The sequence below is a fragment of the Tribolium madens genome, unplaced genomic scaffold (assembly GCF_015345945.1).
Source record: "Tribolium madens isolate multiple individuals breed KSU strain unplaced genomic scaffold, Tmad_KSU_1.1 Scaffold_96;HRSCAF=242;Tcas5.2_LG5, whole genome shotgun sequence".
Classification (NCBI taxonomy): Eukaryota; Metazoa; Arthropoda; class Insecta; order Coleoptera; family Tenebrionidae; genus Tribolium; species Tribolium madens.
Genome location: NW_025401068.1, coordinates 3,761,053 through 3,787,882, shown reverse-complemented (window position 1 = coordinate 3,787,882; position 26,830 = coordinate 3,761,053). Strand labels below are relative to the sequence as shown.

Genomic DNA, 26,830 nt, shown 5'->3' with positions numbered 1-26,830 from the left:
GTCATAAATAATAAAAGTTTTAATTTTTTTTAAATTCCTCCATATTATATTTTTCTCTAGAAATAATTCCATTAAATTTGATCTAAAATAAATAATAAAAATGTCCACACTATAGCAAATTCATAAAAAAAAACAGTTTTTTGGCATCAGCAACGTTCGATTTTGCTCCGCACGATACATTTGGGAGTAAATGACCGCAACTAATAAACCTTTTTAGCACTTAACGTTTCAGAACGTTAACACTAATAGTGTAGACACTTTCAGCGTTCCTGATCGCAATCTGCACAATATTGTATTTGTTCAAAAAAACAAGAAAAATTAAATTTGAAAACAAGTTATTGTATTTAAAATTATTATATCCCCCACTTCGTTTTCTTAAGGGTATCAAAACGAATCAAAAAATTTACATATTTAATTAAAACAGAGTCAAGACTCGTATTTTAACAGCAATTAATAAACATTTAATAATAAATTACTCCAAAAAAATTCCGAATTAAAACTCAACTCTTCCACTTTTAATTCCCTTTTTTAAAAATAATCACCTTTCCACACAATGAATCTTAAAAAATCTTCAACGTCGAAATTCCGACCAATTAAAGAGCATAACCCTCCGTGAGCAGACCTCGGCATCCACCCCTGGGATATCACGAGAGCGATGGGGTGGCACACGTTACAGCATCCCTGCAGTATCCTCGCGATCTCCGTCACAAATACATGCGGAAGAGCGGCCCGGAGTTAGCTAGACGCACGGAATTTTAAAACTTCCGGTAAAGTGTCGTTAATTAATCCCGGAATTGGTACGGGTGAAATTCACCCGAGTAAAACCGAGTGCGTCGTCTCTTCATTTTTACTAACTTAAAATTATTATTATTTGGGTTTCAGAGTTTACTAAATTAATTAATGCGTTAAGCTCTCGACGATTTCTGAGGCTTGTAAGTTGGAATGGTGGGATTATTGAAGCGAACTAAGTTACAGAAAAAAATTTTGAATTAAAATTTTATTGTAATATATTGTTAGTGTGTTGAGTGTATAATAATGAGGTGAGCGTTCAGCATCATTACACTAAAATTTTCGGCAAAAATTGAAAGCTAGACTCGAGTTTGGGCTTCATTTACTTAAATTTGGGTCAAGTCGCTCGACTTGATTAAGTTAAAGAAAAACTTATCAGAGAAGCTTCCTTGACACTATTTAAGACCATTAGAGCTGATGACGTACCTGCTTCGATTTTCTTTTTGCTGGTGGTACAGTTATCGATTGTGTTAAACTGTGAATTTTGAAATGTTTCTGGCACTAATCCAAATCCTTGCAAAGAGACGCTTTTTGCCCTCCTAAAGGAACAAATAAATTATTTTTATTTCAGTTTTGTGTTTAGTCATAATGTGCAAGTAGGTAGCAAAACTTCTCTTAAGATTCAAAAAGTGAGTCTCCGATGAAAAAACAAATCTCCTGGGTCTATGTAACATTTCGTTCTTACGTGTTTTCATTTAAAATCATGTGACATCATTTTTTGTTCATGACGAACAAGAAATCAAAGGTTTCGGTAGAATTTTGTCCCAAAAAAACAATGTATTTGATTATTGTGTTGCTGCGTAAGTTCGCCAATTCGGACGTTCGTTTACATTCCACGTTAAATTATAATCCGGTCAATAAATCGTCTTTTAACAAACAACATCCAATCCCTTGATATAACTGTAATCGTCCAGTCAAGAGAGATTTACGATTTAAAATGATTGTTGAATCTGCTGATATGCATTGTCAAAATTTGCATTTACGAAACACTCGAGCTGAAATAACATTCTAGGATATTTGTTAGCAAATGCAGCAGTGAGACGATTTTTCTTCATTCTTTTCCTTAATGATTGTCTCATTTTTCCAAAGTCAAATAATTTACATTTTCTCACAATATTTCTTATTAAGTATCAAACAGAATTAAAGAAAATAAATAAAGTTAATAAGTAATTCAAAACTTTCGAAATTGATCTTTAATCTTTTTGATTGAAGTGACTTTAAGAAAACTGTCATTGCTAAATTAGCTTTAAGTGCTTTGAAGATTCAGTCAGTCACAGATTTTCATATAAACACGATGATAAATGAAGTTCAGACGTATGATAAGTTTAATTTAAAGGGTAATTTATTCACTTGTCATTAATTACGTACCGAGAATTAAGCGTTGTCTGTTGTTTTATAAACACACACCTGTGACATTTCAAAATTAACATTTCAAAAACAAGAATGAAACAAATTATATATGTAAAAGTGTTCTTTTGACACCAGAAATAATAAAAATTGCATTATCTTCATTAATTCAAAGTAAAGCGCAAATAACTATACAAAAATGGTTTATAAATACAAATTCATCAATTTTTTGAACATTATACAAACAAAATTGCTGTAAAATTGCTAAAACAGTAGAAATTGAATTTGGAGCAAAATAGAACTGCAGAAATGTAATTAAGTAAGAAAATTTATATGAAAATAAAAAATCGCAAAATATATGCAATTTTGTACACAGAGAATCTGAACAATTTTTGTCATTAGCTATTATTTCTCATAACGTTAGCTTCCAAATCTCATCGAAAAATTATCTTCCAAATTACTTAATTTGCAGTTCATCATTTATTACTCTTTTTTCCAAAGTCAATTCATTAACACAATAAAAGCATATTAATTATGAGTTTAATACAATGCTGTTTGATCCGTTGAAACAAAGTTAAATTCTCAGAATCAACAAAAAATAACTTCTGTAAACAAATAAAAAAAAACAATAAAAAACCAGCAAATCCCTTAGTTTTGTTTTATAAAAATTCTGTGAAAATTCCAGAAGTTTAGTAGTGCCACTAAAAAGCCTACATTAAGTTTGTTTATGTGATTTCAAAGAGACCGAATCAGCGAAAGAATCCCCCTAGAAAAATAGATCAATAGCCGTCATAAAAAGTCACACGGTTGCTCCATGCGTCAGCATTGATCCAAGAAAATGAAAAAATTTGAAATAATATAAATCAAAATTCAAATGAATCTATTTGAAATCAGTGACCTAACCCTTTTTGTATCGAATTCTGATTCGGAACAAGGGTCGTATCATTGTGGAATGTTTAGGTTATAAAATTATGTATATAAACAGCAGCGTACAAAAGTTTAGTCTTCAACTAAACCGCCTCATATTTCATATGTCTACCTTCCCATAAATAATTTAGACACTTTCATTTTCGACCGATGTATAAATTTTGCAAAACTCACAAGATGTGACTTAAAACAACACTGATAATTCTCGCGCCACATTCCGACTGTCTTCCAAATCTGTGAAGGGTGAGCGAGACGAGAGAGAACTTTGTACGTAATTAAACACCTTGATTAGCACTAACAACCGGTAGGGCACGTAACTTTGATACGCCTCTCCAATAATCCCTACTTTCGACATTTACATATACTTAAAGAGACACAATAACTACAAACTTAATCAAATGGAACTGCTGACCGATGTAGCGCTCGAATCCAATCTTTGAATCTAATCCCAATAAAACACAATCCCACATAAAATGCAATTTCAGAATTATATCGAAAACTTTTACAATATTACTGTTTTGATACACGATACTAGAAGACAACAACTTATTACAGGTGACTTTTAATTCGATTAATTCAATAAGATAAAGTGTTTGTGGACTGTTAATAAGTGTACACATAAACGGAAAAACCATCAATCATGCTGTTAACTTATGGACCAGAGGAAATGTCATAAGGCCAAGAAGAACAAACGAACAAAATGGCGGCTGGTGAGTATCTCCTCAAATCCAATATTGGATGAGGAAAACCACAAACCCCATGATTTCATAACAAAATAAAAACATTATTTATCCATCACTCTAAAACAAATCTGCCTGCAAAAGCAATAAATTACGAAAAAATTGTTGATTTGAAAAAGATTTGAGAAGTTTGTCGAGAATTACGTGTGAAAACTTCCAAAATTGTGTGCTGAGTAAACTGGCTACTTTAAATAATTTAATAAGTTCATGAATAAATTCATCTCGCATTCTAATAATCTTCATAATAAATTATGAGAAAAAATTTCGCGAGACATCTTTAACTCAATAATTCTAGTCTAGGAACGTAAACAAGTTATACTCTTTTGGTTATCTAAGAAAGTTAGAAAAACAAGCTTGCAGGGGTGGCTAAATATAGAACGAGAACTACTTAAAATTCGGTTTTGTATTCAAAAGTATTTCTGGCGTTTAGTGCTTTGTTTTGGTTACATCTATTGATCGAAAGTTGGATAATCTAATATTATTCAAAAAAAAAAAAAACAACTAAAAACAATGTAACTTTATTGTCTCTGAAATTGTTTATTATTTTAAAATTACTTTCGGTAAATCGCATCCACCATTTTATTCGTTACTATAATCAAAGAAAATCAGTATTGTTGTAAATGAGTAATTCAAAAATAACACAAAAATACATGTTAATCAGGAAAAACAGTTTACATTAAAATTCAACAAAAAAATTCTTCTCCGTTGCTCTTTTTTATTTCTAAATTGGTGATCACAGATAAATTTTTACAATAAACAAAAAGATTTTTTTTTCACATATTATAGTCGTAGCTTGATGACCATCAAAATTTAAAATGATATTTAAGCAACTTTTACCATGTCTTAAAGTTAAAACACCCTAAACTAAAAGTTTTTTTCTTCAAGTGATATATATATCACTTAATTTTAAGTAAATTTTAGTAAAAACATTCTCCCGTGAGATTATCACACATTTCCGTTTAAAACAAAAACCATTAAATAAATGTTTGTAATTTCTCATCTATTATCCTTTTATCCTTTCCGTTCTCATACGTGAAGCAATGATATCACCCTTATTATCCCACGTACAAAACAATATCGAGTAATTAACAGTATCGTCCTTTGCACTATCTCTGACTTTAATGTATTCGACATAAACCCTAAAAATAAATCCTTACAACTCCACTTAAAACAAGTACCCAAAGACTTCAACTGAAACTTTACAGTCAACGAAATTTTCCCATTAACAAGCTCAACGAAACATTGACTTAGTTTCTACTCATACAAAATTATGGTTGGTCATTTCAAAAAAAGCAATTTATAGTAAAATTTACAATCGTTGAAACACAAAAATTAATAATATAACACACAACTAACCCAAATCAAAGAAGAGCTTTTTGCTCATTATCAATGCACAATGCAATTTACATTATGTCATCTCCAGCATAGTAAATTCGAAATTAATATGTGCAATAATTTTTTACGGACAAAAAGTAGGCGTAAACTCACGTTTTTTTCCCCGAAGCAGACGATGATAAATTACATCTGCGTCGAGATATCTCTTCTTATTAGAATAAAAATTCTATATTACAAGACACCAATCTATTTGGTGAAATTAACCGACTTTGGCATGCCTATGAATTTTCCAAATCTGCAAGAGTGGAAGTGTAAAAGTTGAGTAAATTTACAGCCGGTTATGGAAGGTTTGTTTTGAAGAAATAAATGACTGAATTCGGCCGATTCAAGTCGGAAAAGTTTTCCGCGAAAATTATGTAAATGTCGAGAACCGCTTAACGTAAACTTTTCGCACGAATAATTTACATGGAGTGGTCGAGAAGATTTACACCTGCCTCATGTTTACGTGAGTGCTCATCGAAGCAACGGCTCGAGTTTTAGAGCTTTTTAAATTCGGAATCATCGAAAATAATTCTGCAACAAGCAGGGAAACTCCCACTCCACTAAAAGAATCAAGAATTCTTATGTCTCTAGTAATCCCTCGTGATTTCAACCGAATAAAAGAAAAAGTTGGTATTAAAACATTCCTGATCGGTGAAACCAGACAAAAACCTTTTTTAATAATAAAAATAAATGAATCTTCCTCAATCTCACTAATAGACTCTTGCGAGTTCTCTAAAACCCTGCCAGAGAAAAAAAAGATTTCATGTAATTAGGAAAATTTTAAGAAAATGAAATTTTTTCGTCTCGTGGAGCGATAAATTTTGTCAGTGGGCTATTATAGGCGCTAAACTAAACAACAATGTTTTTCGGTCCTAATTCCCTAGATGAAACTTTTTCTCGCAACCAACTTTTCTCATATATCGAATGTTGCCATCAGCTCAAGATTAAATTTTGCGATGAGAGTTTTAATTACATTTGCAGTTATTTCCGCGTCAAAATAATCGACTTAATAATGAAATTATTGCCATTCAATTCGACAAACTCTAAAATAAAATTCTATTAGTACTCAAATAATATTTGCTAGAGCTTGACTGTTTTTCGTCTTCTCGAACGTTTAGACGAATTAAAGCGCAAAGGAGACCATGATAAATGTACTTTGTTAACCTACTTCGACATCTGTGTCTCGTTTTCTCGAACAGTTTATTACCCTTGATGCTTAGAATTAAAAAAAAAATTGGGTTAAAATAAAAAAAACTGGAATTACTTTTGTAATATGCGAGGTAATCAGTAGAGGAAATGAAACAGGAATCTTGACTCTCTACAAATGAGGCTCCATTATAAACGTCTCTACCTGAATTTGGGTAATTACATAAAGTACATCACTGCCAAAGATTGCGCTCAACTCGTGAAAGCTCGACACTAATTTTACTTAACGTTTAATAATAACTCCAATTTCTTAAAATAATAACCAAGAAAGTTCTTTTGATTACTGTTTTTTTACGAGATAAAAATCTGGGAAAAGTTTTGCAAAGTTAATTAAAACGGCATCATCGTTTTTTCGCCTCTCATTACCAGTTAAAATCGAAGAAAACTAATTAAATTAAATTTCTTAATTAATTTCGCAAATTGTAACGTTAGCCATTTGTTCATGTAAAGAATTTCTTTTCGAATTAATCACAGCTGCACCAGACATGTCTGTAGATACTTCATCAGGCATCAAGTTTCACCAACAAAAGCTCTTGAAAGCTCTTAATGGCTTCGTACCAGATATAAGACATAAGAAACTTTGTTAAATGATTGATTAGATCGTGTAACGATAGCTGGCGATAAGATTTGATTAAGTATCTAGAAATCACGACAAAAACGAGGTTTATTGGTTTAAATAAAGTTGATTTTTGGAGAAAAATATGATTGATATCATGTGGATTAAGTTCGGTCAAAGTTTATTAATATTGGGTTAGGAAAGACCAAAGCTCGGGTTATTGGCGAACTTATTAGTTTGAGGTGCAGATAAACAAGTTCATAATGGTTAAAGTCGGTGGTAGCAAAGCCTTGTGTATTAAATGTCTGGTCAAAAAAACACAAATGTTAACGACTTTGTATTGCAATCAGGACAAAACATAAAATTTAACTGATGTTTATCTTCCTACTATAATGTAAGAAAATAAAGTTTTTGTTTAATTAATCCAAGGCCAGAAATATTCTCAAAAAATAAAAAATATATAAAGAAAATATTTATTTAAGGAGAACAGCAAATTCTCTCTTATTTTTTTAATATCAAAACTCTCCAAACTATTCAGAAATTGAAGAATTGAAATAAAAATCAATTAAAAATTATTGAACCAATATTTTTTAACCGTTTTTTAAGAGCCTCAAAATTGTTCTTAATATAAATAACAACTAACAAGTTAACATAATTTTTTTTCTAACTATGTTACATTGATCAGATATTATTACTATGTAAAGTGCTACCCATTAGGTTTGAAAGAATTTAAATTCACTTTTTTCGTAAAAAATCGATAAAGATTAGTATAAAATATTATTGCCATATAGGGTGAAAATGAGGTAAAGAAGAACAAAATGGTGAAATAAAATGTAAGGAGTGCCATTTAAAAAACTGAGTTATGATCGTTTAAAGTACTGTGGAAATAACTGGGAAAAAAGAATTTTATTATAGAAAATGTATGTATTCGCAATATGTGTAAAAATGTATAAAAAATTAATCAAACGGTCAATTATAAATTTAGTTTTTTAAGACAATTGATAACAAAAGTAATAATACATTTACCAAGTTTTCAAATAAATCTGAAAATAAAATAAAGCATTAACCAGAATGTTCCAACTAGTCATAAAATCTTACAATTTCGATATACGTGAACATCGAAACTGATTCAAGATAAACCTACAAGAAAATGGAAAACTCATGTCTGTTTCTTTTTCAAATTGAACTAGTGGGAAAGTTATAAACACGATCTTTTTTAAATACAATTTTCGTGTTAAAATTATAAAGGTTGTTATGGAATGGTAGTGAATTTATTTACTCGACCCTCGTTTACACAATTTTAGAATCAGTTTGAATGAAGTTGCGGCAAATATAAATGACAGCTGGATTAATTGTTTTGTAATTCGAAAACACTAAACGACAATTTAGATTGTACCTAGATAATTTACTAATGCAAAAACTAAACCGTAATCAAAATTCATCAAAATTAATTCATAAAATTAAAATCCAAACAAAAATTGTTAGTTTCTATTAAAACACATAATTTTGACAAGCGATTTTAATTATTGCAAAATGCATTTGGCGGCCATTTCACATTAAAATATTCATGTTGAAACAGTTGTTTCGACCGCACCAAACTCGTGCACGTTATAAAGAAAAAGACAACCACAAACTGTTCCCTGTTTGTTTATAATCTACATGTAAATTGCATTTTACGCGTCCTTCAAAAACTTGTTAAATTATTCCCCACCTAATGCTTGGGGGTCAGGTGGGAACAAACTTTGTGTCACGTTTGTATTACCTACAAAAAGGGCAAAATCCTGAAACATTTGCATGTGAAACGACAAGAAGAGATATCAATCCTCGAGGGGTGTTGTCGAATAAATCCGTCGACCTAATCCGATAAGGCCATCCGAAATATTTGTCGGATACGTTAAAAGCATCTATCTTTGCGACCTATATAAAACTATTATTTCCTTGTCGGTTGGTTTGTTTATCTGGGGGTGTAATGCCGACGTTCTGTATTCGAGATAAATATTGCTTTTATTTCAAGAAAAGATTTACTCTCCACCCAGTGGAAATAAACTTGATAAGGGAACGGAGTTCCTCCCGAGAGGACTTTTACTTGTTATGAGTTTGATGGTGCACAACCTTTAACAACTAAACTGTATTACATTTATTGCGTTTGTTCACATACGTGTTTATCTGTGTGACGAATAAAATCCTGTTCGCAAGTGCATTCACATGAATTATACATTTCAACAAACTTTATTCAAATCGAGTTCCACGAAAACGATTTTACTTAATTCAATTGAGAGAATAAAAAGACGTCAAATATACATAGAGATAAGATTTCTATTATCGTAACACTAACAACTTCTCTACGGGTAATAACTTTACACCACAAGAACTAAAAGAAAATAAGAGAAAATAAACTCTCTCAATTGCAAAGATTTATCTCAAGTCTTGTCAGCAGCACCAATTTGTTGTCGTTCCCAATGAGATAATTTTTACAGTAGCAAAGTTTACTCAATTTTGAAATGAGAAGTCGAGTAAGACACTAAAACTTAGTAGCAATAAAGCATCAGATAACATAAATTTTCGTATAAAATAATTAACTACGATACTTAAAATTACAAAATTTAATAACAAGTTATATGGACCAAAAATGGTGGATGTGCGAGACAAGAAAATTCATCTTTCATTTCAAAAACAAACCATGCATTTTACAATAAAAACAATCTTTGTGACAAAAAGCAAATGCAGCAAGAGTTTCTTTTCAATCGTTGATGTTTTTACAACTTATTGCTTCAAAAATCGTATAGTAAGTAGTGGTATAATTATCTTTAGACTCAACAATCATAAATAATAATTATTGTAGCTAATATTTATAGTAAGTCAATTGAAAATGTAACATAAATGTACAAATCAAGAAAAAAAAAAGAAGTGTTAAGAAGTCCTTAAATTCAACAAAAATTTATTTTATTTGTTTATTTTTTAACGGAAATGCTTATTGCTTTTTTTGACCGATAGTTAAATCTTAGAAGTTTTATGGATTCAGTTTATTAAACCAAATAGAAATAAAACTGTAAATTATATTATACGAATGCAGAACAAAACCCAATTCTGTGAAACAGTCTCGCTTGGAATGATTACTCCTGACTAAGAAAATTTCATGCATTATTCAATATTTGTTTCGCCTATTTCTTGAATAAAACACAAACTTCCAGGCATAATAATTCAATTACAGCTAAGTTTTTAAAACTGAAATTCACATTTAATTTTTTTTGAACATTAATTCGCAAAATTTGAATCACAACAGCGCACTTATTGGCCTCCCATTGTTGTTTTTCCTTACTAATTTTCATTCTGTTATTAAGGAAGCTGAAATGAGACGCCAACAAAACAAGCTTTATATGTGCCTCCGCATCTTTTTTGATGCATAATCCTCGTTAAAAATTCTTAAAAGCCTCTATTTGTATTCTCAAGAAAAAGAAAATTACTGGACATCAATTTACTCTGATCGCGTGCTTTTATCAGACGGACAGTGGCAGTATCAGAAACAAATCACACGGACATGGAATTAAATCCCAAGAGTCTTTTGGGAATTGTTCAACATTTATCAGGGAATTTAAATAGGACGAATTTGTCTCAATCGATGGTATAACTAAGCCCACTTTACAACCATGTTTTGTATTATTAACAGAACAAGAACAAGGGAATTAAGGTGAACACGAAGGGCAAGTACCTTTTAAGATCGCTGGTTAATTATTAATTCTTTAAGACTTCCTGCAATGCAGGAACTTGACGGCGGGATTAAAAGTTACTGCTGAAATTTTGATGCGAATGCTTTTAATGACAATTCTCGTGCTGCAGATATTTTGACAGTGAAGTCGGTGAAATTAAAAAATTGTGTCATTTGTGGAACACAGTGAAATGCGGGGACGTGATAGCGACCTTATTGCGAGGAAGTTTCAACAAAAGAACCGATTAATTCTATCGAAGGGGAAGCTTCCAGGAATAAATTTATCCTAGTAATTACCAGCCTTATCAGTGACGCTACCTTCGTTCTTCCTTTCATTCCGATTAGTAGAAAATTTAAAAGTAAACCCGGACTAATTTAAATTCCCTTAAGTAAAATCGTGTCATATCACAGATATTGTGGTTGAAATGGTTGGAAAGGAAAAATTCAAAATCAGTGCCTTATCCCGAAGGCTCAGACTGTATATAAATGTCTGAATATTACCCATTCGATTAGAATTTTATCGGGCGCAGGAGTGTTGCTGAAAGGACCGGACGGAAAAAACACGCATCGTTCCTCCTAGGAATTTATCACGTATTCGAGAAACAACCCTTGGCGAAATTTGATGCTTATCAAACACAGACGTTTACACAGAAACGGAGAAATATCCAACAACCCGAATCAATTTTATTAAACTGTGACCAAAAAATGCGATTTCTACTTGTACGCAAACCGCCCTCACAGCTGTCTCAATTTCCAGCACTTGTGACAAAAAGTGTACATGGAGAATGCAGAAAATAGCGTAGAAGCAAAAATTTGGGGATTGATTAATAACACTATAAAATAGAAGATTTGGAGCACTTTGACGAGAAAAAGTCTTATTAAAGAGTAAAAATACGAAAAACATCACTGAAACTTTCGAAATATATAAATAAACTATTGAAAACTACATTTGTCCCATTACCCCCATTACTTCTGAATCAAAATATTTAACATACAGTAGTTTGTAAACTTGTTAATATTGAACAATTCTGAATAAATAATAAAAATGTAACTTTTCTAAGGTAAGGAATTGTACAAATTGTCAGCTTCGCTAAACTTCAATTTCAATAAAAAAAATACTCTTAAATATTTATGCAAATAAATTTATTTTTTACAGCAACAAATGAGACGTTTTAAACCAATGAAAGTCACTACATGTAAGCAAAAAAACACTGATTGTTAACGTATTTGATACTGGTTTATTTTTACATCTTACTGTATGTTATAAAATGCTAATTGTAAAAAGCCTGTACTTTACGAATTGCCTTATCAAAACAAAGTTCAAAATTAAGGAAAAAGCCTTGACACCAATAAATCATTTATCAATGTAATTTTCCTGTAAATCATTTTTTTTTCTCTTTTAATTAAAACCTATTTGGCAGTGAAATCACATTCAGTTCTTTCAGGAAAGTTGGCCTCTTGAGATTACGTCCTTCTAAATAACTTTCTTTTTCGTCCTCATAAATTACAAAGTTCTAAACTAATTTTCAAAAATTTAATGCCATTCTGTCCAGTTTCATAGTGAATATTAAAATACTTAGATTTCAACAAAGTTTCTTGTTCCGTCCTCTAAAATTGATTATAAAACTAAATATATGAACTCAAAACAGAATTTCTAAAAATATTCAACAACGCGAATCAATTTTATTAACTAAAAAATGCAATTTCTACTCACAGCCCTCACAGCTGTTTTCATTCCCAAGATTTGCAACAACGACGAAAAAGTATACTAGAAATGCATGTAATAGAGTGGAAGTAAAATTTGGAGCAAATTACGACGGAAATGGATTAATAAAACTATGAAAATAAAGAATGCAAGCCACTTTGCTAAGAGAATAGAGTCCCTATTAACGGAATAAAAATACGAAAACGCGACTGAAGCTTTTGAAATATAAAAATAAACAAAAAATTAAAAACAATTATTAAAAAAATATTGTGTCATTATTGAAATAGAACTGTAAGTAATAAGTATTTCTGGTTTAATTTTAATTAAAATAGAAGTAATAAACTTAAAAATAAACGGATAAACAAGTGGACTATAAATGGTGGATGCGCCGGGCTACAAAATTTATCTTTTGGAACAATAGAAAAAATTTCCGCACATAACCAATTTTCCAACAAAATTACGATCTTTTGTTACTTCCTTTAGGTTTCTATACTCAACTTTAACAACTTTTTAAGAAAAGGATCAACAATAATCAAAACAAATATAAATTTTCATTAATAGTAAATTAAATAAAAATAAATAAAAGAAAAAATCCGAAATATTTAAACTTTAAAGTTGCCAAAAATAAGTATAAACTATAAAAGACTTCGATTTTGATTGCTTTTAACATTTTAACTTGTGGAAACTTGTCATCAAGTAAAAAAAAAATTAGAAAAATTTTGTATGAAATATACTACACTTTCTAAGCACGAATTACCTCCTTAAGACATAAAACAATCATTTCTTTTTGTTTATTTTCCAAAACTTAAAAAAACAGACATTCCTTTTTAGAAGTTATAGTCCTCAACTAATTTTTAAAAACTGTATACTAATTTTCCTCCAGTTTCAAAATGAGCTAAAAACTATGTATTTATGTGTACATTTCTTGTTCCGTCTTAATAATCGTAATATTGATTATAAAACTGGGTAAAGTGTGAAAAACAGAATTTCTCGAAGTATTAAAAACAAACTCCGAAATCACAGTAAAATCACAAATAGAGCGAATTTGACAACACGTTCTTCTATGTGTAATGTGGTCTTTTCCGCTCACATTAAATTTTTTTAGCAGTTGTAGGAAACACACATTCATAATTCCGTCATAACAAAGGGCCACATCAGGCCTGTTTTAAAATTCACATTCCACTGTCGCATTTCGCTTCTGTTCTTGAAACGTGAAGTGATTCATGGGGTTTGCGGTCGGGCTGTTGATGTAGCTGAACTGCGTTAAACCGAAATTCCGTGACAGGTTCTGCGGTGGCGATGATAGGTGCCAACCTGCGCTTCGGAAGTTCAGTTGCCAATGCAAGTCTCAATGCCACCAAGGTTTTCCAATGTCATCCTGGAGGGACCGCAGAAGCTGCGTTGATATTCGCCTTAGGAACGATGGGAATGGCCGCCAATATAGCGCTCATGGGAGTTATACTCGCCAACAGACAGCTCCGAAGGTAAGTCAAGCTGGCTCTTTCATATTTTACGAGCCTTATAAAACTCGACAACAATACAGACTAACTCACAAACTAACCGATGGAGGTTTCATTTGTATTCCCGGCAATATACAAACTTTGCTTTCGGACAAAAAACACTCTGGACAAATCCCCAACTTGGGGAGGATCCCAAAGACTAACTTTCGGCTTGATTGAGAGCGCCAGTATTTTTAGTGTTTCATTTCGACTTTTTATGTCTTGAAATACCAACAAAATATTTTTACAATAAACTCAATGTGAGATAAAAAAATACATTTCAGTTGTTCACAAAATATTTATTCTAATGGAAATGTAAACAAAAATTTACTCACAAATCCGACTCTTGTGAAAGCGACTGAAAGGCGAAAATTTACATTTAAATAAAATAAAGATGAACAGAATCCGGTTCCTGCGTTCTTGTCTCTCATCACATTACTCCAAACTTCTAAATTAGTTAATTATTTTAATTCTACTCTTTAAATTATGACAAATTAGTTAAATTAGCTCAATATTTTAAGGTCAGACTAATTGTCATATTAATTTGACAAAGATATTATCCAGTATGGAATGTATTAATATTCGAATTCTTTACACAGTGCTGCATACCAACATATCTGGATAAATTCCAGTACACGTTCTTTTTACTTCTGCTGAATTTAAATTACCATTTCAGGGCTGTTTGGCTCTGCAAAATGGGATTATGGAAGTCTCTTGAACAAAGTTAGATAGTACCTGGTATAAAATATAAAAAATAAAAAAAAATGACGTTATAAAAGCGATTTATATATTTCATAAAATAAAATCGACAAAACTAATGTCATTTTTAATATTCTGCAGAAATCGAGTAAAATATTATTCAGGCTTTGATGTACAATTGTGAAATTAGCGTCCATAAAGCTTACAGCTATTAGAATCATACTCGCATTAATACCCACTAATAAAAATATTGGTTTTTATATGATAAATTTAAAATACGTATTGTTCCATTTCAATTTAAAAACTGGTATTATATTCCACTTGTTAGAATTCGTCTCATATTGTGATTAGAACAGACTGAGTAAAAATTATATGCGTGTTTTAGGTCTATTTGATTCCATAAAAATAATTGCTACAAAAATTTTGAAGAATAAAATTTTGGAAACTTTTTATTTTTGTTACTTCAATTTTTTTTCAATAGCAACATTACCCTTAAAATAAATAAGCGTCAAATAAGTGCTAATTCATTACTCGTTTAATTAATTCCATAATTATCTTATGATGCAACACCGAGAAATTGTTTCAAAATTAGTTCCATATAAGCGCTTATCAAAGTGTGAACGAACGAGAAAAACAACTTTAGTCAGCAAAGAAAGCATTTAAGCTTCTCTTGTGTTAAAATAGCTCAAATTATTGCAATACTTTGAAAAAAAAAAAGTAGCTCATCTTCCATCAACATCACTTTAGCAGCCTTCCACATCGCCGAGTAAAAAGAAAACCCCGCTTTAAGTCGAACGCAACGCTTTTAAAGCCATCTCTGGTGCATTTCGTCACTCCTGCGGGACTCAGCTAATTACATCGCCCCTATATTAGCGCAAAAAGAATTATCTCAAAATCTAACCGCCTCATCTTCTCCATTTCCCCCAAGACAATCGTACTGCAGTCTCGCAAATTAACTTTCACTCCATAAAGTACATCTTCTAAAATGATTGTCCCTTTAATAACCTCTTTTTTTGAAAAATTTCCATCTCCCGTCTGGCATTTTGAAAAAGCCGACCGGAAGGTGCAGCGGCCCCTTTTCAAGTGCACAACAGACCGGAATCGCCGGAACTGAGACGTCTCTGTTACTTTAACGTTTGACAACACTCGACTAACAAAACCGGAGCCAAGTTTCCGCGCGATTTACTCACGAATTTTCACGGAATTAGCTACGGTACGTTGTGAAAATTTCATTTGGAGATGATGAATAAAGTGGAAGCGTTAAGTGGTATTGTCAATAAACTTTTCCCGCAAGTCGCTCAATTATTAAACGCCACAGGTGTTGGAAAACAGAGCTCTTCAAATATACAGTGAAAAAAGGCCACAATCTGGAGCTGGAGGCATTTGTCACAAGTCGCAGAATTCGCAGAATCGGAGCCGTTTAACACCGCCTCGTATGAGGATGTAATAAAGTAAAAGGTTCGGTTTAAATCTGATGTGTGATGCTTTATGAGCTGCGACTTTATTGCCCAAGTTGCGGCGGTTAATAACTGGCGATTTATACGGAGCTTTAAATTTTACAGGGTGACTAAAATAACTGGCTTTGTGGTAAATACCTAATAATAATAATTCATTTGACTTCGTTGGTTTTGCTATTATTATAAAAAATACAAAATTTGAACCATCATGTATCTTCGTGTGAATAATGTATTAAAACAGACACATACTAAGCCCACGATATTTCTCGCAAATATGGCGTCCAAAAGATTTCTTTTTATTAGATATGCATAAATCTCCCATATTTCCGATGCAATATTATTCGACAGCACATACACATTTCGCTTGGATTTATGTCAACATTTATTATGTCTTATATTTGCGTCACGGGTACAATAACAAGCCATCGACGACGGGGAAGTGAAAGAAAGAAATTCAAATGTACAAAACTTTCAATCTCAAGAGAAAAAATCAAAAGTAGCTCATGAAAATTTAATTTAATTAAACGACAGCTGATTCAAAAAAGAAGTAAAATATGAATACATCCTATGATGAACAAGTTGGACACAAACAATATTTAAGTTACTTATGTTACAAGAGAGAAAAGTGTATCTTTTCCTCCCATAGGTGGAAGTTACTGCTCGAGAAAAAGACACTTTCCTCCAGTGAAATACATACAAATAAAACTTTTTTAGTAAAAAATTGATTGCTAACTCAATACCTTTATTTAAAATTTAAGATTGAAAATTTTTCCATGATCCAGAAACAAAAATTTCAAAACTAACAATTTCTCTTGTTAGCCCAGTTTCCCCATTAACTCTAGCAGCATTTTTTTTTCTTTCTGAAAAACTTAGTTTCTTAGGACCGTAGGAAAAATAATTTAAAAAATGTGATCATACATGTGTTAGGAAATAAAAACAACAATTCATTATTAATTATCTTTAACAAAAATTTCTTACTTGATTACACTAGAATATAATCTAAATCATACATAATTTATTTACAAGTGCAACTCCCTTAAAATAAATAAAATTCAATTTGTATTCATTATTTTAATTCAAAATTTAAAAAAAATGCAACGTAGACTTCGTTTTCAAAGTTTCGTCCAACAAATTAAATAAAGAAAAAAAAAACTGCTTTTAGAAATAGAAGAAACTCTTCCTTTTAATCAAACACGACCATAAACATTATAATGAAGGTATATAAATGATAAAATAAGCGGTTGCACATAAAATACAACTTGTCACCTTTGTAAGAACCATACATTTATTTTTTCAAAAATTTTGTTTTAAAGTGTGAACGTAAATAAGTAGCATAATCAGTTGACAAAAAATATCTTCTCTTGGCTTGTCATTAAAGCAGTTTGATTAAAAATAATTGTCCTTCATGGTTTAATTTAAATTTTCTATCGAATTTTAAATGTCAGTAATTCAACTCTACAATTCTTTAATTGGAAGCGGCAAAACTAAAAAAATGTCTTTCATCGAGAAATTAATTTCGTTTCCCGAATAACAAAAATAATTAGTGTTTAACACCGCTAAATTATAAAATTCTGCTTAAAATATTGCGTTTTAATGAATAACGATGCCGGCTGTATACCAAAATAAAAAATAAATTATTCTAGAAATGAGAATGAAAATAACATTTTTACGAGCGATGAGAGAAGAGCCACTTCCACGCTTTTATATCTTTATTAATCAATGTGTCACTAATAAAAAGTTTGAAAAATTGTGACAAACCGCACGATTGGGTCGTAACCCGCGATATTTGATGCGGCGACAATGTCTGATGAAAATTTCAGCAAAGTTAAATACCCATCCAACTATTAAAGCCAGGTTTGGCTTGAATCCTTAAAGCAACGGCTCAAAAGACTATAAAAGTTTTATTACAGAATGATAAATGTCTTAAATTAAGGCTTAAACATTTCTTGAATATTACGATCGGGAAAATAGCTGAATACGAAGCGGCCTCATTAAGTATTGAATTTTTTAGCCATGTTTTGGCTTCGACAAGGGTGAAATTTCAGGCAATAAATTTGACAGACCAAACCTAGGATTCACCCATGGTTTCAAAAACTTGGCTTAAAATTAATGGTGCGGAAAAGTTGTTTGCAATCTGTTTACATAAAACGTGCTAAGATTTCCAATTATAAGCGAATTATACTTCTAAATTAGAGAGCGGAAAATTGTTTCATTTTTTATTGTAGTTAATTCGCTGCGAAATTTCGCGCTCCGTCGCCCGATATAATTAGAAGAATCCTTCTGATGTAATTGATTTCGTGTCTCGAAGAGATGAACGAGAGTTCGTAAAGAAGATATCGCAAAAGATTTAACATTTCACAAAATTTCACAAGACCATAAAACTCGACAGTATTTCAGTATGAAATAAATGTTGAAGCATGAATTGGTGCGACTAGAAAACCTCCAGCAGTACACTACATCAAACAAGACACAAACAAATGGTCTTGTCGTGTTTTTAGATGAAAAATAAAATATCCCCGAAGAATACTACAGGATCCACATCGCGGCGTTTCTGGCATTCAGGATGTTGCAAGCAAGCAACTAATTGTAAATCGCAACTGAAGCAACGAAGATTAATCATGCAAAGAGTTATTCATAAACTTCATGCATATTTATTCCAAACCAACTTCCGCACAGATTTCACTTATAATAATTAGGTGCCTGAGAGTGAGAAATCAGTTTGTAAATTGGTGAAAGAACCACAAGTTTAGAATACCACATACTCGGGAATTTAACAGCAATTTCTGCAATGTCTAGATAAAGAAAGGAAAAAACGTAAAAGGAATGTTCTTGCGAAAATCTCGTCAAGGAATAACACGTTTTGTTCGTTATTAAGTTGCGAAAAAATTAAAGCATAAAATGATCGAGTGTTAAAGTTTAGAGTAAAGTAAAAGAGAAAAGATATTAATACAATAGAACAAAGACGTATTGTTTGGCGGATTATCAAACTCGTTTCAATCCACTCAAAAATATGTATTTTTAACTCATAAAAATGTTCGAAATAATTACCCAAGAGTTTTAAATAATTTCTTTTTTTCAAACAGACATTTGGACAAACACTCTTCTATACTATTTGCTTTGTACTTTTTATTAAAAATTACAGAAATAAAATGAATTATAATCGCAAAAACAAAACGGAATCCACTTTCATAACACCGCAATCATAATAATTAAGTGAAACTTTTCGAAAAAAGTGCAGAAAATTAAACTGCCTAAAAGAGCAGTAGCAAAAGTCAAGATAAAACTAGAAGTTTAATTGGTAAAGATACAAAGTTGAACAAGAAAGATTACACTAATCAATTATGCCTTTAATCTAAAATAAAAAATAATCACTATAATTCATTGAATTTTATCAGTGCAATTTCTCTTCGCAAACTTAAATGAAGAAGATTAAAAACTGCTCGCAACAATACACTCCCGATTTTCCATTTGAACCGGCCACCTCTTCAACTCCTTTCTTTCATTAAACGGTGATCGATAACTACCTTTTCTCTCCAAACCTCAACAAACCAAAGATAAACTGCGACCGCTAATCTAGATAATTGATGGCCATAGCGAAAAATCACACAAAAGCTTCCAATATTCGCGACAAAAGTTACGGAAATTGTTTGCGAAGACTGACACTGCAGATTGCATACATCTTTGAAAGAACGGAAAGTTGGTGCATGGGTTTTCACACGAGTTTCCCCAAATTCGAAATAAAACTTATTGAAAGTTACATTCAATTTATATTTCGTTTTTCGTTTACAGCTGACACGAATGCTTCTTTAAAATGTAACAAAAAGTTCAAGCGAAAAACGGATCTATTTCCACAATGCGAAAAATAAAGGCTTCAGATCTAGCCTTTTATCGGTAAAGAAATAGAAATCATTTACTTTGAAGTCAAATTTACGAAGACGTTTGACATTTAACCCGGCGAATCCACCATTTTTTAAACTTTAGTAACGATTTTTCGATACGTAATTAGCTCAGCATAAGTGGTAAAAAGTTTACAAGCCGTTCATCTCATTCTGATGCAGCCACCATTTATCAATTTCACGTTACATTCAAGCCTCGACGACGCAAAGTCTGGCACAACTTGCTGACTAATAAATTATACCAATTACATAAAAAATTCTCAAGATCGTGCACTTAGCCAATTTGACAAAAAATGCAATTTCCGTCAGCCTTCGACATGAGACTTCATCACGCCCTAGTCGAATTATCTTGGCTCCTTGCTCCACTTCATAATTCACTTTCCTTTCTGGAAATCTTTTGTCGAGTAACTCATCCTCGTGCGTTAACCACGCCCTTTGCCAGGCTCGCCTACAGTCAATACGACTCCTTACAAACCCAATTCTGCACACTCGAGAAATTACACTTTTCGGATTGTGGCGTATATTGAAAAGTATTATCATTTAGTTGGTCATTTTCCATTGCAAGCCGGGTGACTTCCTCTTGTGTGGTTAGGTTAACTACCGGAAGCGTACACCTAAATTGCTTATATTTAGACAAAATTAATAAAGTTCAAGGAGGGTTTTAATGATTATACAGCACGGTGCCTGTGACGAGTTTCGGGTTGTTGGCGATTTATTCCGATGTTCACTTGAGAAACAAGTGTACAAAAACTGGGGTGCTTGAATTTTATTGTGTTTTTAAAAAGAAACTTGACATGAAACAAAGTAATAAAATTATACTTGTAAATACAAACGAGTCGAGACTACAAAATAAAAAATAAATATCTTTCGGTTTAGATTTATCCAATACACTTGAAAATAAGCTTATAAAATTTTATTTGAAGTTAAAACGAAAAGATAGTTTTTCACAAATCGGTGGCAAAATATTAATAGCAAGGAAAAATTCAGTTGAACACGAAAACAGCTGCAAACTTCATTACATTCCCAAGATGTCAAGATGTGTAAACAATACAATTTTGCTTGAATAAAAAAAGATAAATAATTTAAATAACAACATGTCGATAGCTAGACAAGAAACAAAGAATTTATTGGTAAAAAAAGTTAGGTCTTTCAACAACTTTCTCCCTAACTAAAAGCTACTATTTTACGATATCTACGAACACACTTATAAAATTTTATAAATATTACACTGTAATTCACTTTTCAGCTCGATTTATAGCACCAAATTGAATCTAATACTTTTAAATATAAATTTTAGTATATGTTCTAACGTTTCGTAAAACAACAAAATAAACGATAGCAATACAGAAAATAGCTTATAAAGCCACTATTCAAAAATAATGTCGATAATCCAGCAAATATTCCTGATCTATTAAAGTCTTGATAAATAGGCGTATATAAAAACTTTGTCTAAAGTTTATTGTTACAAATTTAAACAGGTGATAGAATATTCAATTTTAAGATAAAAGTTTCCTATGTATCAAAAAATGTTATATACGCGAGCTACAACCCTACAACAACCTACAACAAACGAAAAGCGTTTTTTTCATGGGATTTTCCCACTATTGCAGAGTAGATAAAATTACAAAAGTTGGTACGGCTGATAAGTTAACCTTTAAACACCTGAATGTATTCAAAGATCAGTTGTCGAAATTTCTAATCACGGATGTTGTAAACGGTAAAGCAAATTTAATTTTTAATTTTTTATGGTCTGTAAGCCAAATAGAAAACAGATTGTACTCAAAAACGATAAGGTGTATCAAAAAACGCAAGAGACCTCTTTTTTGTAAAAAACCAAGAAATTTAGAAATTTGTGGCTGACAGTAGCAAGAACCAACAGCCAAAGTAGTTAGGGTACTTTTTACCCTAAACCCCCCCAGTTGAGGACGCCCCTGAGTAAAAATTTCGACGTTTTATCTGTGACTTCGTTTGGATGTATAAAAAATATCAGTTGTACCAAATTTTGTAATTTTATCCACAATGGTTTCTGAAATATTGGAAAAGCTAAACCCCTTTCAGGGGATGTAGCCCCCTTATATAAAATTTTTCGATACATGTTTATAGAAACAATAAAAACGGAACACCCTGTACACTTTAATTAAAAGTACTGCCCAGCAACCCCCACCTGCCAGAAGGGTGGTACCAGTGGCAGTCAAACACAGAAGTGTTGTATCTTTATTTTTAAGAAACCAGATAATTGTTTCGAGAATACAACATCAGTGTTCCATTAATTCACGCCATCCAATTTTGACAGAAAACTTTCTAACTACCCCCTTAATAAATAAAACATCTTCTTTTACGTAAAATACACGTAATAAAATAGAATAGAATTATTGAAATATTTAATAATTTAACTTCGCTATTTACGAAAAAAAATCTAATGTAATTTTTACTTTAATAATAATAAATAACTAAGAAAATAACAAAAAACTATTATCACAAACACAAGTAATCGTGCAAAAAGTTAGCATCATTTGTAACTCATAAATAAATTTTCGATTTCTTCCACAAATTATTTCCACTACATTTGGTTTGCCGGTCAAATCAACCGATTGTTTATTATCACAATCTATTAAGTGTTATTGTTTACAAATATTAGTTAGCATTGTCCATGAAAGGTATTGTAAACATGTAGTAGTAATTCATGTTTGTTATTAGGAAGTAAATCGAAACAATTAGCACTGAATATGCTTCAGAAAATAAAAAAGAAATACATTTTACTTTTTCAAATGGTTTCTATGTTTCATAAGAGGTTTAAAAGATTATAAATTATTGTTTCATTTTTTAAACAGTCTAATAAGTAAGTATCTCCGATAAATAGATTATTTTCCCTATTTTCCATAAAATAACATTTACTTACATTCACAATTTATCCGAACAAATATTTAAAAAAAACAACAAAATCACCCAAATCTATTCCCCAGAGGATCGCTGACCTCTGCAATAAACCAAACGTTGTTAAAATTAACTTTCAGTGTAAGATATTCACGGCATCCTTTCTAGTTGACGTAAATTTTGAAATCAAATTAACGCAGAAATATTAGAATCGGTAAAATATATTAACATCCATGCCTTTGCAGATGACACACAGTTGTATTATCATTTTGATCCTGACGATGTAGAACGAGCTTGCAACTTTATTAATCAAGATCTAAATGAAATTTTCTTATTGTCTAAAAGCATTGGTTTAAATTTAAATTCGAGTAAATGTTCATCAATTTGCATTTCCACAAGAAATAAAAAAATCAACTCGGAAATTAATCTCAAAATTGGTAATATGGAAATAGGTATCTCAAACAGTGTAAAAAATCTTGGAATTATAATGGATTCGGAATTACGATTTAGAGATCAACTTGATTGTAAAGAGGTCTTATATTGCATTAAAAATATATTCCAATTATCACATTTTGAATTTTAAACTTCGAAAAAACTAAGCGACTATTGGTGCTTACCAACCTTAATTATGGTCTCATCATTTATTCGTGCTCTCGTTTTATTTACAAATTAAGAAAATTTGACCATGTATCTCAAAAAATAAAAAAGCTTGGTTGGCTGTCGGTGGACCAAATATACAATTATTTTTTGTCAGTGTTCATATATAAATGTTTATTACTGCTTCACCACCCTATCTCACCCTATTTCATTTCAGAAAAAGTTGTCATCAAGTTTCTGTTCGTAATATTGCTGACCTGTCATTACCAAAGTTTATAAAAGCAATATTTAAAAGATCTCTCTCTTACAATACAATAAAGTTATATAATTCTACTCATTTGTTTAAAGAAAAACTTTCATTGAACAATTTTCGCAAAATGATAAAAATAGATTTTTTGCTTTTTGTTATTTTCTTATTGTTTTAATTCCTGTTATGCTTAAGTAGTTTTTCTTAATTTTAGTTAAACTGTAATTCAATTTTTAATTTTGTTTTTTTCTTTTTGTTTTGTTTAGGGGATTAAGTATGAATACCTGTTGCTAGACTTCGTCCGAGTTGTATTTACTTGTACTTACAATTCAATAAGGCCGCTTTATTATTATTAACTTTTTTATCATATTCCAGGTGGTCTCAGGGCCTTCTCTTCCACCAAGGAGCCGTCGACTGCGCCCGAGCGGCGCTCCTCCTCCCTTTGGGAATCTCAATCCTCCACTGCCAGCCGGTGCAGAAATGTTCCCTCGTGGAAACTGCCTTCCTCCTCCTGGTGACGGTCGCCACCGTCAACATGCTGACCACTGTCCTCAACGACTCTCCCGTATTCCCTGAAGACGACGATTCTGACTCCCTCTCCGACGTGCCCCTCCTCATGGACTCGCCTCAATGCGTGCTCTTCGGCACTTTCATGATCTGGTTCGCGTCCATCACCATCAATCTGGGCCCCACATTCCTCTCTGGAGCGTTGGCGGCACAAGGCGAAGCCGGTCACAAAGCCCCCTCGTGTCCCCTCATCCACGGCCCCTTGCGCCACTACATCCTCAACGCGCTGTGGATCGCCGTCAATCTCGTGTGCGTGTTCTTGACCCTCTTCCACTTGAGGAAGCTGCACCGCGACCTCACCAAGGCCAACGTGGAGGCGGTGCGAGTAGCGGGCCTCGTCACCACACTGGTGAACGTGACAGGGGGCGGCGGGGCCGCCAACGGGGAGAGGGTAATTAGCCTAGTCATCATCTGCAGACGACAACTAAACACATGGACTACTTGCCGTAATGAACCGAACGAGGACTTTTAAGTCCTGTTGCATAAATTATAAAGGCGATAGCCGACTTATATCGCGGAGAAAAAGTGAGAGAGCGCGTTGATAAATATTTAGTGGCCCGCGGTGCGGCTTACAGGGCCGATAGGGCATGTAAAGTGCCTTTAAAATATTACATACGGGTGGGTCCGAATCCAAACTAGAAAGACGATGTCATTATTTTTAAGGAGTTTGCGAGGGCCTTTGTTGGCGTGTCACGGCTCGGGAAGTTCTTTGGAACAATTCAAACAAGTGCACTTTGTGGAAAACATAACTGTTTTAGGACACATAAATTTAGGCCCTTTGTTTGCACAATCATGTGCATAATTAACGTTCAGACCTTGAAACATCTCGCAAGTTTACGTAAATAGCAGCAGCTTTTACCTACATACCTCACAGCACGAATTGGAACAAGCACGCGAGGTTTTATTGCTAAACTAAAAACTAAATTGTCATTCTCTAAAAACTGGTAAACCCACTCGTACATACATACTCAAATTGCTGCAGTCTATTAAAAGAGAAAACAAAGAAGCTGTATCCTAAATTGTAACTATGTTTAACGTTATTTGTGGCTTTTATTGGCAAAATTTTTGTACCTTTACTAAATAATTATTTAAAATAAACATATACGAGATCATCAGTAACATTAAATAGACATAAAGAATACCAAATGTCAAAAAATAAAGGTCAACATTTGTCAACAGATAGAATTTTTTCCAATTTATCTTACTTAAAATTTTTCTCTGGGGGACAAGTTCTAAAACAATTATTATTATATCAATTATTAGGACGTAAAAAATACTAAAAAAAAAAACATAAACTTTACACTATATCTCTTCATACACGTCCATAGTCTATTTATTATTTATTGTTTTTTCTTAACATTTTGAATCGATTTTTAATAGTTATTTATTCTACGAGTTTGAGTGTAAATCACGGGAGAAAAACCCTAAATTTTGAGTGTCGAAGAATAAAATTATTTTGCTGTTGACATAGAAGATAAAAAATGAAAGTGTTATATCGTAAAATTCACAAAATAATGCTCATTTCAAAAAATATCAATTCTACTTATGTTATTACTAAAGTAAATCAAAGTAGATTCGTGTTTTATAAATAAATAACAATGCAAAACTCAGAACAATATACAGGTTGAAATTATTTAATTTCCTAACCGCAATCCATTAAAAAATATAGTCCTACTACCTACAATATGTAGGCACTTTCTTTTTAAGTAGTAAATGTATTATTTTTCTAGTTTCTTAATTTATGTACACATAAGTTAAGCAAATTATATAGTACGTATGACTTTTAGATAAGAATTTTGAAATATTTTAAGAATTACATATCAAGTAACGACATACTATTATTTTAGACAGTGCTTCTGTTGCCGGCAACGGCGCCCGTACCAGCTGTCGGCAAGAATTTTTAGGTTTTGTCGCTAATTTCACTTTTTTTAATTTCACTATATTTTCGCAGTTTAAAACAGTTTTTTTTTTTAATAATACCAAAAAATACTTTTGAAAAATTAACCCCAGAGATCATCAGCGACTGAAACACTCTATTTGTTTCTGGTAGTATAAACATTCATAGAATGTAAATTATAGTACATTATATTATAAGTGATAGAAATGCATCATTATACGCGAGTGAGAATTTTGACCGACGAGTGCGCTTGCGCAAGAGTGGGTCACTTCTCAAGAGTTTCATAATGGCATTTCGATCACGTGTGATATACGACGTTTTATCTTACATGTGCAACTATCCAAAAAATGAAGTTTCATTCAAGTAAAATATTCACTTATAAAAATATAATAGTAAATACAGGGTGCGCCAGAACTCGCGCCCCAGAGAAAATTTTCAAGTAAGGTAAGATACCAGGAACATGAAAAAAATGTTTAAAAAATTCTATCTGTCAAAAAATTTTGACATTTATTTTTTGACATTTGACATTTTTTCATATGTATTTAATGATACTGATGATCTTGTATATGTTTTTTTACAATTATTTAGTAAAAGGACAAATTTTGCCAATGAAAGGCACAAATAACATTGAACAGAGTTACAATTTAGGATACAGCTTTCTTGTTTCCTTTTTTAATAGCCTATAGCAAAAAAAATTGTAAAATTATTTTTCCAACAGAAATAAATAGAGTCTAAGTACAAACT

The 26,830-nt window shown here is 31.8% G+C and overlaps 2 protein-coding genes across 4 annotated transcripts in view; one reads left to right on the top strand and one right to left on the bottom strand.

Annotated features, from left to right (window-relative positions):
* Positions 1-26,830, bottom strand: part of LOC123013782 (midasin) — a 78,165-nt gene that overhangs the window by 33,147 nt on the left and 18,188 nt on the right. The gene's annotated exons all lie outside the window — the stretch shown is intronic.
* The window catches only part of LOC123013783, a 29,169-nt gene continuing 3,038 nt past the window's right edge, over positions 700-26,830 (top strand). The window contains exons 1-5 of one of the 3 annotated variants that reach the window (XM_044412560.1): positions 700-767; positions 883-932; positions 3,619-3,773; positions 13,639-13,837; positions 23,998-24,580. In XM_044412560.1, the coding sequence (XP_044268495.1) occupies positions 3,764-3,773; positions 13,639-13,837; positions 23,998-24,580 (792 nt within the window). In that variant the 5' untranslated portion in view covers positions 700-767; positions 883-932; positions 3,619-3,763. Of the gene's footprint in view, positions 933-3,394; positions 3,774-13,638; positions 13,838-23,997; positions 24,581-26,830 lie in introns of those variants that run through there. The other 2 variants (XM_044412561.1, XM_044412562.1) reach the window with 2 other exon arrangements.